Genomic DNA, 12,572 nt, shown 5'->3' on the forward strand with positions numbered 1-12,572 from the left:
GGTGATCTATTATTGAGGGACATTTGTATCCAATGAGTACCTACTCATCTGTTTCCCCTGTCTCTCTCATTGAGAGCTTTTTGAAAATTGTGTTAATACAGTGTTTTCACAGCAAATATAATAAATGTTCCCGTACCGTTTGAGTTCAGCTGTGGCACAATGGAAGCTGCAGTTCCTATCCATTAAAGGGTTAAAGCTGCTCTTTGATCACTACAGGACAGGAGGCCCTCTCAGTCCCAGCAGCCACCCCCTGATTTTGGGGTAGAGACCTCCGGAGAGTTCTTGTCTCCTCTGTTATGCTGTGGGTGACTTTGTCCCCCTTCTGAAGGTAACAGCTTATTACTCTCGCATTTAAATCCCCCCATTAATAGGAGCAATTAAAGAATAGCTCCATTTCCAGCAAATTAACAGCCCAGAGAGGTAATTGCGACATAAATGAAGATAAATTTGTTTTAATGTTGCAAGAGAGGGAGGGAGGCCAGGAGAGAGTGTCAGGCTTTGTGAGGGCGATGTTTTATGGCTATTGCAGGATTCATTGCACTGGCCTAGCGGAGCTCAGGGGGCAGTGGGGGAGGGGAATGATTGCCCAAAAACTAATTCCACTGTTAAAGGTGCCGTCCCACCTCTATCACACACTCACCAGTTTTAATTTGGGCCAAAACCCCTTAAATACCATATTGCTTCCTAAATATGAATATGTAATTTTAAGTATATAGGATGTCCTTGCTACTCTATATATAAAATATTAAATGACTTAAGTATGTGACTATATATATATATAACGTGCTTTATGTACTTGTGCGTAATCCTCTCGACAATAATTTGACAAATATCCTTGTGCATTTTTTCCGAGATGCAATAAATCCCTTCCATATTTGATTTTAATATATTTATGGGCGATCAATCACAATAAATGTCTTCCCAACATGTACTTTAGTCATTCTCAGCAGTTTGGAGCTTGAAAGCCGGAATGACTGTGTGTGACCGTGTGTGTGTGACCGTGCGTGTGCTATAGAACCACAAAACAGTTTAGCTGTCAAATGGTTCTAAGTATTAATCGCAACATGCTTTATAGGGAGGAATAAGTTAGAGAGTTAAGTCCACAGAATACACTGAGAGTGATAATCTATTGATCGTGTGCAGGGTTCCTGGCTGGACGTGACATGATACATACTGTGAACGCCTGAACTGCCAATGCTTTATTTTATTGGTTTGAAGCTGAATCTGCGGCTGTGTCTATAAGGTTCCTTTGTAACGATTCTGACCGTCTCTTCCTTTCTTTGTCTTTCTTCACTATTTTTGTTTGTTGCCACTTTCCCTCCTTCCGCCCCCATTTTCCTGTTTACGCTATTTCTCTATTCCATTCCCATCCACATATCTTCTGTGTTCTCTATTTCCAGTGGCCCAGAAAATTGTAGCAACCCGTAAGAAGCAGCAGCTCTCCATTGGTCCTTGCAAGTCTCTGCCAAACTCTCCCAGCCACACGTCTGTTTGCTCGACACAGGTGTCTGCTGTGCACATAAGCCAGGTATGCGATAAACAGCCGCATGCTCGTTCACCCACGGTACACATGTGTATACATATGAATAAACCATTTAAACATGCACACGAATATCCGGAATACACTGTTTCTTGTTCACTGTCTCCGCAGACCAGTAATGGCGGAGGGAGTCTAAGTGACTATTCTTCATCTGTCCCTTCCACCCCGAGCACTAGCCAGAAGGAGCTGAGGATTGATGTACCCCCAACTGCCAGCACCCCCACTCCTGTCCGCAAGCAATCCAAGCGGAGATCCAACCTTTTCACGGTGAGTCAGTGCCACGTACTTAATGTCAGGAGCCACATAATATGGCTTACCGTTTAATTGAAACAGATTCTGGGCGACATGCTCTGAGCTGCTTCATTCTTCTATAGCTATTAAGGAGGCTGTCCATGACGGAGCAGGGTTTTCTCTGTAAGTTAAGCTATGGAACCCAGCAAGTGGAGTAGTGAATAGTTTCACTATTACCTGTCATGTGAGTCGTGGTCTCAGTCATTAATGTCCAGCTGTGCCACTGAAAGATCTCTTTACAGCTGGAACTTCAGAGATGACACGGAGCATCCTTTTAGGTTACAGGAAAGGATATTTTATATTCACCATAGAAAAGGTTTTATTTTTTTTTTTTTTTAAAAACACATAAAAGGACAAAAAAATTTGAAGTTCACTGTCGTGTGACGCAGTTTTCACATGCTTAGTAAATACTTTAAAAAAGGCTGATTACTAACAAAGAAACGGAAAGCATACAGGAGTGTTACAATAATATAAATGGCAGTGCGAGTCCAATCGACTTTAGAAATAAGTTGGAGAAGTTTGACTTAATTGAAATTAATTTGACTTATTTGCATATGTAATTGCTAAATGACACCTGAAAAATAAAGGCCCATGTAAAAGCACAATGGAGCATACGGATTGTGATATATTTGTGTAAGTCACGTTTATGCCCACCAGGTGGCAGCAGAAAACAAGGCACTGCAGCTCCATCCGTAAATTCCCGTTCTATGTATTTCCAGAAGCGGATGTGTTACTTGTATCAGTGCAAATGGACTGGCTAATCTTCATTTTTGTATTTGTTATATACCGTATTGGCTCAGATATAGGCCGCCCCCGTATATAGGCCGCACCCTAAAAGTTTGGTGCTATTTTAAAAAGTTTTTCTTTAAAAAAGCACCCAAAAAACATGCTGCCACTCTGTCCCCCCCCCCCCGAGATATGCTGCCACTCTGCCCCCCCCGAGATATGCTGCCACTCTGCCCCCCCCCGACTTACCAAAGGAGACTCCCGGGTGTCTTGCGGGGCCGGCGGGGGACATCCACGCAATACGCGTATACAACTTCCGGTGCCGGCACTCAGTTGTATACGTGTATTGCGTAGATGTCCCCCTCCGGCCCCGCAAGACACCTGGGCGTCTGCTCTGGTAAGTCTTGGGGGCAGAGGTAAAACGCATCGTGCGGACGGTCACGATGCGCTTAGACAACCTCCCGTGCCGGCACCCCCCGTGGAAAGTGGCTGTCTGAGCGTATCGGAGAGTAGGATGCAGGTCGCCTGCACCGCTGCGGGGGATCTGTATCCTAACCCCGCTGCCTGCCCGGCAGTCCCGGGCGTCGGGCGCTAGACCCCGAATATAGGCCGCACCCCCACTTTAAAGACTTAAAGTGGGGGGAAAAAGTGCGGCCTATATTCGAGCCAATACGGTATATGTATTTATTTAACATGTATTTGTTAAAAATTTCCAATTAATCTCTAACAGTAGAAATCACACTTTTTTTTTTTTTTGATCCTCACCTAAGAATCCCCTCGTCTTTTTTTTCTTTTTTTTTTTCTTTCTTTCTGGACATGGAGCACAAAGTTGTCTGCAGACAACCATCTTTAATGAGCCATGCAAACTATTCAGCGATGTATTTTTTAACGTTTTTCAGTGCCAGGATTCTTGTACGTCCCATGTTATTAGATTTATTCAACCATATGTAGGGTTGAGTGCGTCGCCTGCCTTTTCAGCACCAAAGGGCTTAACCCTGTGTCTGCCGGGCACAGCGCTGTACTGTTCCTAGTGGTTGCTGGGCAGGCTAATGGAGTGCAGCTGTCAGGGTTAGTTACTCTGCAGAGTGAGAGATGTACTGCTCCTTCCTCACATTAGAGTTTGCTCACTGACAGCGTTCTGTATAAGGGAACTTAATACATTTGGCCCCAAAAACACCTCTGGAAGTCCAAGTGTTGCAAGAAGACCTTTTGCCAGAATATCCGTAGGGAGGCAGAAAAAAGTGGTGGCAATTGCTTTGTTTTTATGGCCTGTTGGTGAATATCTAGTCAAAGTGTTCCGGATAAGATTTTTTTTTTCATCTTGGAGCTCTACAGATGTCTACAGAAATATAAACTCCGTATACACAACGTAGCCTTTACAACATTAACATGACCCTGTGTCTAAACAGTATAGAAATGCTAAACAAGCATGGGCATCATTTGAGATCCTGGCTTCTGTTTCATTCGCAAACGCCAAGGGCATTTACACGCCGGAGGTGTAACAGGTAGCCCGGGGCATTAAGTTCTGTAACGATACTATGGAGATCCTTGTGCGAAGCAGCTTTTACTCTAAAGATTCAACACGGGAACACAGGCCCCACTTGCTGTGTAATATTATCTGTAGAGTATACTTAGGTAGCAACCGTACCCCAGGGGAGCCTCATGTCATTTGATTCTTGGTCTAAGGACGTTATACGTCAGTGGTCCGATAAGGGACTCGGCGATGTATTGAACAGCAGCTTTCGCTGAGAATACCTGGAGTAGTTGGCTGTTCACCTCTCTGACACTTTGAGGGGTTAAAGCAGACTTGCGCTAAGTGCAAATTGGTTGTTTTCGGCATCGCTACCCGTGTGACTCTGAGGTGCTTTGCTTGTCCTTTTGTCGGTAAAAATTGTAGCCAAAAATAGAAGAGTAATCACTCTGCAAATGGCCCCGGATCCTGCAACAGCTTGCTGTCCGACTGCTCCAAAAAAGGTTTCATTTCTTAATTCTGCACCCACAGCAGATTAAATGAAGCTGCTCCGACGGGAGGGCGGGAGACGCGCCGGGGGACCTGACGCTCCGTGTTTGCCGAGGTTTTAACGGGATGTGAACTTTTGCTTTTTTTCAGTCTCGAAAAGGGAGCGACCCAGACAAAGATAAGAAAGGTCTAGAGAGCAGAGCCGACAGCATCGGCAGCGGGCGAGCAATACCAATTAAACAGGTAAGCTTCCTCTCGGCCTCCGCCTCCCTCTGCCAGGCTCCGGTGTGTAATTAGAGGAGCCCACGCTCGGGGTCTCGTCTCCGAGGCCCCCGCTCTCTGCACCGTGTTTGATGCCCCCCTCCCTGAATGTAGAAGAGTTGCTCACTTGACATCAATTAGGCACGAATCCTGCGCACATTAAAATGGGATCATTAGGATAAGGAGGTGGTGTGAGAGGGGGAGGGGAAGGCGCCATGTGACAACAGGCCCTAATGAAGTGAGCTGTTCAGGGGAAGGCGGCCAGGCCTAGGTAGCTTCAAAGTGACGCCTTTGTGCAGAATACTTTGATTGGGCCTCTGTGTGCCTGTCTGCGGGAGGGATAGGGAGCCCCCTCTGATAACCATGTACGGGCTTGATTTGGCTGGTAATATGAGCCCCCCTCTGAAGGCCGGCGGGCAATTAGCCACACTGAACGTGTCAGCTGCAAGACCCTGTTTGTAATTTGCTAATGAAGTACTTGTACCTTTTGATTAGGTTCAGTTTCATTTAGGCCTCCATTACCCGAGTGAGCATTTACAGCCCTAATGAACGGCCTTAATTAATTCTTTCTGGTGACTTGCTGGGGAGAAGGGGGGGTTTAAAGTAGAGCCAGCAGGAGCTGGAGCTGTGAAACATTAGCCTAGGAAAGAGCGTTAGTAGCCTAACGAGGAGGAGAAGCTTTGGTATGGATCCAATAGGTGTGAGGGCTTAATAACGAGGCAGAGAAGAAATGTACATCGTGTGATTCCAGCCTCTGCATCCGACAGACCACCGTAGTCTCCATCAAACGTGTATCCAGCGGCCGGATATCAGTCTGAGAAACCGTGTCTCTTATATGAGGGATATAGAATGAAACTTTGCAGGTGTTTTCTGAAAGTCAGGTCTAATGGTACCCCTACCCTAATCTCTCTTTGTATACGTTGGCATGAGAGCCAAGGCCGTGCCATGCCCTCTCTGTTCAATCGGATACGGCTAGCGTTATATATGCGTGTATCAGTATGTGTATGCCTCCTGTATAATATAATGCTTATTCCTTCTGTACACGTATCCTTCATGATTGTGTTTTAGCTTTTTTCCCTTTCCGAATTCTTTTTTTGTTGTCCCTCGTCTGTCTAGTTTTGAGGATAGATTCTATATTCCCGGAAGTCTATGTACAGATACAGTTCTATATGCGTGTGTGAGGAAGTAATAAGTAAATATTCTTGTATCTGACGCTATTTCTGCCAGCCTCCTCTTTCCTCACAATTGCCATATTTCTGGCCGCCGAGAGCCGTACATACAGAACTCCTGATTGCAGTGGGAGGCAGAGGCTCCTCTGGTGCCATTTGCATAAATCTTGTTAAGTCAGAGGCAGTTAATGAGGTACAAATGAGGCAGGGAAGGTGACATGCAGATCAGTGCTGGCAGATGGGAGGTGGCTCCTGAGATATTTGCTGCCAGGGTCTACAGCCCCCGTATCATATATATAAATATATATATATATATATATATATATATATATATATATATATATATATATATATATATATATATATACGCACACACCATGCTGGACTGGTAGACATACAGTGGTTGGGGCAGGGATACTATGTTGATGACAGATAATAATCAGTTGGCCTGTATAATTCACTCATACCCTGCATAACAATATAGCCATCATCCTTGATTTATATTTCCTGCCCATCGCAGTAGAATGTCTACTGTTGCGTTTGCATAAATAGTGCTATCTGAGCATTGTTTTCTCTAAAAGGAAATGTACATCTTCCATGCAGTTCCTGTCCTGCGTACAAACATGTGATGTTGGAGCTGCAGATGTGATTTCTCAGACTAGGGGAAGAAGTTTAACTTTGCACACATTCTGCTCTCAAGAGCCTGTGCCCTGACAACTGCTTCCCTCTTTCTTCTGACAAGTGCAGAAATTAACTCCGCACAAAGGTTCTGGACTCGTTTGTGACATATTTACACACAGCGGAAATGTATTGTTTAGGTAAATCTTTTCGTGAAGAACAGGGGAAATTAAGGTCTATTTTTGAAGCGTGATTGTATTCTTTTCATTGAAAGCTCTCATAAAAGGGGGTCTCTCTGCTGTTTGCTTTTGTCTTTTACATCATGTGCTGCTTAGGAATATATTTATCTATTTTATTCCCATAAATGTAATTATGACCTTTTGTGTTTTATGAGGAGCTTTTGGCTATTAATCAGGATACCGGAGGGAGAAATGTGTTTTTTATGACTGTTGAATCGCTGAGTGCTTCCACTTTGTGACAGCTCCAGTTAGACCCAGTGAAACAGGACCGCATACAGACCGCGTGTTACCACCCGCCGGCGGCAGAGATCCATCAGACCTCTGGACAGAAGTTTGTTCGTCTCTTCCCGGTGTCTCACGCCAGAGCCTCTGGGACAAATCTTTATTAAATGGGGCCCATAAACAGCTTCCCATTAGGAGTGGAATTGTATCACTTTGCCGCATATAATTTGGTCACCCAGCGTTGGTTGAGTCACAGAGACTCATTACGAGTCCTTGTGGATGGGACTGAAAGCTGCTAACGATTGTACCAGTATAATTAAATCTTTCCAAGCACTCGGCAGCAGTGTCAACGAACTGTGAAGAAAATAATGTTATATAGCCAATCAAAAAGAGATACTTGTAAACTCATTTGAAGCGTCAGTGTGTGTTAGAGCCCTCTCTCTGGATGATGCTTATTGCTTGAGAAATTAAAGATACAGTTTTGTGCTAAGAGGCAATCCGGAAATTACATCCTGAATTAGTTGTTAATTGATTTGGTAATTCCCTGGGGTCTGCACACTCTCTCTCACTTCATTTTTTCCCTTTTTGTTGCTTTTCCTTAAGTGTCTGTTCTCCCAGCTTCACAATCATGTTTACCAATTAGATGTAATGAGAGGAGCAGTGTGTGTGTTTGTCTGCATATGAGATTGCTACGCTGTCTCAGATCTTTTATGAGTGATACTATGGGGGTATCCTCCTTGCCCCCTTAATACCCCCACATAGCTTTTGGTTCTCTTTATACCCTACTATGTTTTTGTCCTTTTTATTTGTGTGTCTGTCTGGCATGTTAATACCCCTTGTGTGCCTGTTTGCCCTTTTAATTCCCTGCTTGTGCCTTTGTTTTTCCCTCCCCGTACCCTGCATGTGCCACTTCATGCTCCTAAGATGCCAGTTCCTTTTCTAGTCGATGTTCTGCACGCATCTCGTTGCTTTCTTAATACCCTTCCACATGCCTTCCTCTAACAATTAATACCCAGTAACTTAACATTGGTTTTCTGGAGCCCTTTTGTTTTTTTTTTCTTTCTGGATATTTTTTGAAATGTAGAATTTGATGGCAGATAGGAACCATTCAGTCCATCTATTCTTCCCAAGCCTTCCTGATACAGGGACCCTGGGCTTAATCAGTCCTTGGTCTGGCCTTAGTTTCATGCATATCTTATGCCTATTTAGATCGCCTCACTGTATTACCCTCTACCACTTCTGCTCTTTACTTTTTGATATAACTTAACCTTCGCTCGTTACACATGGGCTGGCTGTTTAGGCAAAGCCTGCAAATTACATTTCTACTCGTTGGCCTTGTGGACTTCTCTGTTACTTCTTGGTGTGGAGGACAATCTGATATCAACAGAGCAGTTTTTATTCTCACCCGCGTACGTTGGATATTGGGGTGTCTAGATTATTCTGTAGTAAGGGTTTGTTGCCGTGCGGGTGCGATGTAGGACATGCCGAGGGGTGTTAAACAATTTTTGGAAATCCTCATAAATTTGGTTGGCCAAGTCCCCCAACTATCTTTGTTTGTAGTATTTTATGTAGGTCTATTTGTATAACAGACCTCAGCGTTGATCCTGATATCTTCGTATCGTTCCCAAGTGTGGTTGTGTTGCTGGCAGAGCGTGCCGATGCCGTGTGCGGTAACACGGGTGTGGTGTCACGCACATTACTGTTAGCGTGAACGGTATCGCCGGGTCTGTCAGCCAGCATCCCGCTGCACATTTATTCTGGTGGCGGATGGCAGGCACATCATGTTTAATACATTCGTTTAGATTTATAAGCATTGTTTACAGAACCTGTGTAGCTGCTGAAGCTCTAACAACATCTGTTCCCTGGTACTAATTAAGTGCTAATTATGAACGAGCTTTGTGTTTGTCATTGTAATGGCCTGGTTCTTTGTACGGGGAACAAGAATAAATTGATTTGCAGGGCAAAGGTGTTGTGAGGGCTGCGCAGACTTTGTAGGAAGGACTGCAGAGAGATTCCTCGTCACCCTGTCTGTCCCGTTCTCTATGTGCGCTCCTCGGGCTTCCCTCTTGACTGAATTTAGGTGTGGAACATGCTGGTTGGTGCCCCGTAAAAGACCAAGGAGGGTTTAATACCATAGACACACTGCTTGCTTTTCCTACCTGTTAATCTGCTTGCCGTTCCTTGGTGTGGCAGGGTATGTTTTTGCTTTCCTGTACAATGTAAAGGCGCAAAGGCACTTATTCAAGAGCTGCTCAATTTTTACTACATTGTACCTGAAGTGCGTATCAAAGTTTGTTTTCTAACTATTTACAACTACCGGTATGAACTTGTGATAGAAAATAACTTGACTCCTAAACATAAATGATGTATATACTTGCACGAGTTGTGTTACTGCGTCGGGGATCTCTTCTCTTACTCCCTGTTGCTTTTCACATCCAAAAGCGTTATTTATTTCTGTGTCAGTGAAGCCACAGATACAGTCGCTCATGTCCCATTCCATAAATACCACCTTTTTATTCTTTAGAAGCTTTAGAACTGACAGGATACCAAATCACAAGCAGCATGATTAAGTAAAGGTGTGATATAGTGGCACAACTGTATAGCATATAAATGTAACTGTATTACCCGCCCTGTCGGCTTTTATGCACCTTTTGCCATCACAGGCTTATGAAATGACACGTTTTTGGTAGGGCTGAAAATACAAAAGCCATTGGTGACCTACAGTGACCTTTTAAATGACCTGATCATGCATGAGAACTCCACAACCCTTATGTCTTTGTTTTTGTGTATAAAAAAAGGCTAAGGATGTTTGCAACAGATATGTCCACCTTTTTACCACTAGGAGGCAGCACTACGCATAGACAAGCTTCTATAGATCATTATATGTTGCAGAAACCATTTCTGCTAAAGGTATACTCCAGCCATCATATGCACTTTAATGCATTACATGGTGCCCGCAGCTTCTTTCTGCGCGAGAGGTATGTTCTGACAGACGCATCTCTTTGCCTGCGATATACTTACTGCCAGTTGGCTCCAGTACTGGCTCGGTGAACGATAAAGCAAGGGTTCTGTTGAGACCCCCTTTAAGCGTGCATGGAAAGTGCTCCCGAGGATGTCAATGGTAATACTTTCCTGCCACTGAAGCAGCCAATCAGTGGTGAACATCTTTAGACCACTGATGGAGCTGGAAGCTGCATTGTTTGTTTAGGGGTCTCCCTGGACCACTGCAATGTCTGTTAATTGCTCCGTGGTCCTCATGGAATCATCACTCCACAGTAGGATATGCTTTAGCAAACCAGTTGTGTTCATTGTTAAAAGCACCTGCATTAATCCTTACAGGCTGTGTAGGATACAAGATTGGATAACAGTATCATGTTTTATATACAATTCACAAGTTGGAACAGTGTTGTTTAATATTTGGCAACATTGTAGTAGTGAATTGCCAATCTTTGTAGTAATCTTAGCAGAGATCTTTCCAAACTCAATACCTTTACCAGATATTAAGCTGTTCCCTTCACACCCGTGATATATCCCAAAACAGGGTTAATTCCCCATGTATTTAAAGCCTTATGTCCAAAAACTGTTCACTAATCAACCATCATAGCCCTGAAAGTCCCTCTCCCTCCTTCATCAGTCCTCCTGTAATTACCCACTCTACATGCCCTACGGCGAGTGGTACCCACCTCACAGCGCTTCCATAAATCATCTGGATGCCTCACAGAGGGTAGCACCTGGACGGCATTTAAATAATTCAAGGACTAGGGGGAGGACGAGGCAGGTTCACAGCCCAAACTGCTCACTTTCCACGCGTATGATGTCACAACTCAAAATCAACTCTTTCATCTTCCTTCCCTTCTTCATTGTTATGTCTTATTTCTATATCTTCTTAGTTGCTCCTCACCCCATACAACCTCCTTCCCATCATAATCATATTATTGTTTTTGCATCGGAAAGCAGTTTAGGTATATCCTAGAAAAAACTCCCAGTTTATATACAAAGTATACATTTGATCCATTCAGCATTTCAAATAAGCTTTTTGCTTTCAGCAAACATGGAAGCCATGGTCTCCAATTTCAAAGCAGCGATGGTGGTAGTAAAGCATCACATCTCTGTCTGCGTGTGCAGAGCTCAGGGGCGGAAATGTAATCATGCAAATGCAGTAAAGTACCTCACCTGTACAGACCAATCCTCCCAGTAATGACTGATTACCAGTAATAATGGCTATTATCATGTCAAATGGCTATACCCACGGAGGCTTAAGGAGCTGGAGCGTCTGCACGGCGCGTATGGATAATAAGAAAGTGTCGGTGAAGAAGGCCTCCGAATCCCATTGCTAAGGCCACGCATTAACCTCTTCCGTTCTTGTTCCTCAAGTTCACAGTCCACGCTGTCAAAGGAAAGCAAACTCCTATTGTATTTTAGCAGTTATTGATATCGAGATCTCTCGTCTAGGTTTATTTCTCGTTGCTGTATAACCATAGTGGAGCTTTAGATATATTTTAAATTCTACAATATGCCTTGCACAAAAAAACAAAACGCATGTCCACAAAAGGTTTGATTTTGGGCACATTTCCAAACTTTGGGGCAAAATCTTTTTCTTCCCTGTCCATCCCGAGGAAAAATCTGCATCTCTAAACATGCAAATTAGTTGTCTTCGGTTTTACGGTCTTTCACTTGAACCCTTCTATCGGATATTCAACAGAACCTCCTCAGAAAAGAATGCATGTCCTTGGTCTTGGAATCTCTTTCCGTTCCAATAGATCTCCTTTATCGGCAGACGTAGAGGTTACCATTGTCCGTGACGTTTGGGGTGATTTTCCACACTGAGATCATTCTTTATGGCAATGCTAATGACGTCGGTTCCTTCCGGAAGTCTGTGGGCCATGCACTTTTTGTTTCATTGATTCCAGGAGAAGATCTGGGAAGAAACACTTTTGAGATAACACCGAGAATGCCAGCTGCAACATATGAAATCAAATAATTTTCTGTGCAATTTGCATAGGTGGCTGATTAATAACCTTCCAAACAACACGTGTAACCAGCACACGCAAGACCTTTTCCTACAGAATAAAACTGGTGATTTAATGCTGAATGTTGTTTCTAGGGCGCGCGTGGCCTGTTGATCATTCTTATAAGCTCCCACTTATGTCCATATACCCATTTGGAGGCATAAGGTGGGCTACCATAGGCCTAGTTGCCTAGGACCCTTGTTGAAATATGGGGCCTGCTGCAGAATATGGAGGGAAGATAGAAGTTTGTTTAAAAAGTAAAGTAACGTTGTGTATCGTGTTCCTTTGATAACGCATATTTGAATGAGTAACGTGTGGCCCCTCGAGTCGAAGGCCTCTCACAAACCATAGTTGGCCCCCTGATATTTGATTCTTCGCATGCAGGTAATTTCAGGAGGGCATTTCCTTTAATGACTTCTCTTGTGTTGTTGAAGTTTGCGACAATTTGATAATTATGACTTGGTAGCCTATCTCCTGCAGTGCTGCACGTCGCATATACTTTCCTTCTGCCATTAGTAGCTGAGCCCCCCCCTCATG

At 43.9% G+C, this 12,572-nt stretch overlaps 1 protein-coding gene across 3 annotated transcripts in view; it reads left to right on the forward strand.

The window, feature by feature from the left end:
- The window catches only part of LOC149282375 (arf-GAP with GTPase, ANK repeat and PH domain-containing protein 1), a 154,751-nt gene that overhangs the window by 99,896 nt on the left and 42,283 nt on the right, over window positions 1–12,572 (forward strand). For all 3 annotated transcript variants that reach the window (XM_089498233.1, XM_089498234.1, XM_089498235.1), the window contains exons 7-9: window positions 1,401–1,528; window positions 1,652–1,807; window positions 4,668–4,760. In XM_089498233.1, the coding sequence (XP_089354359.1) occupies window positions 1,401–1,528; window positions 1,652–1,807; window positions 4,668–4,760 (377 nt within the window). The remainder of the gene's footprint in view (window positions 1–1,400; window positions 1,529–1,651; window positions 1,808–4,667; window positions 4,761–12,572) is intronic.

The sequence above is a fragment of the Sceloporus occidentalis genome, unplaced genomic scaffold, assembly GCF_023333645.1.
Source record: "Sceloporus occidentalis isolate IW3139 unplaced genomic scaffold, rSceOcc1.0.p SCAF_117, whole genome shotgun sequence".
Taxonomy (NCBI): Eukaryota; Metazoa; Chordata; class Lepidosauria; order Squamata; family Phrynosomatidae; genus Sceloporus; species Sceloporus occidentalis.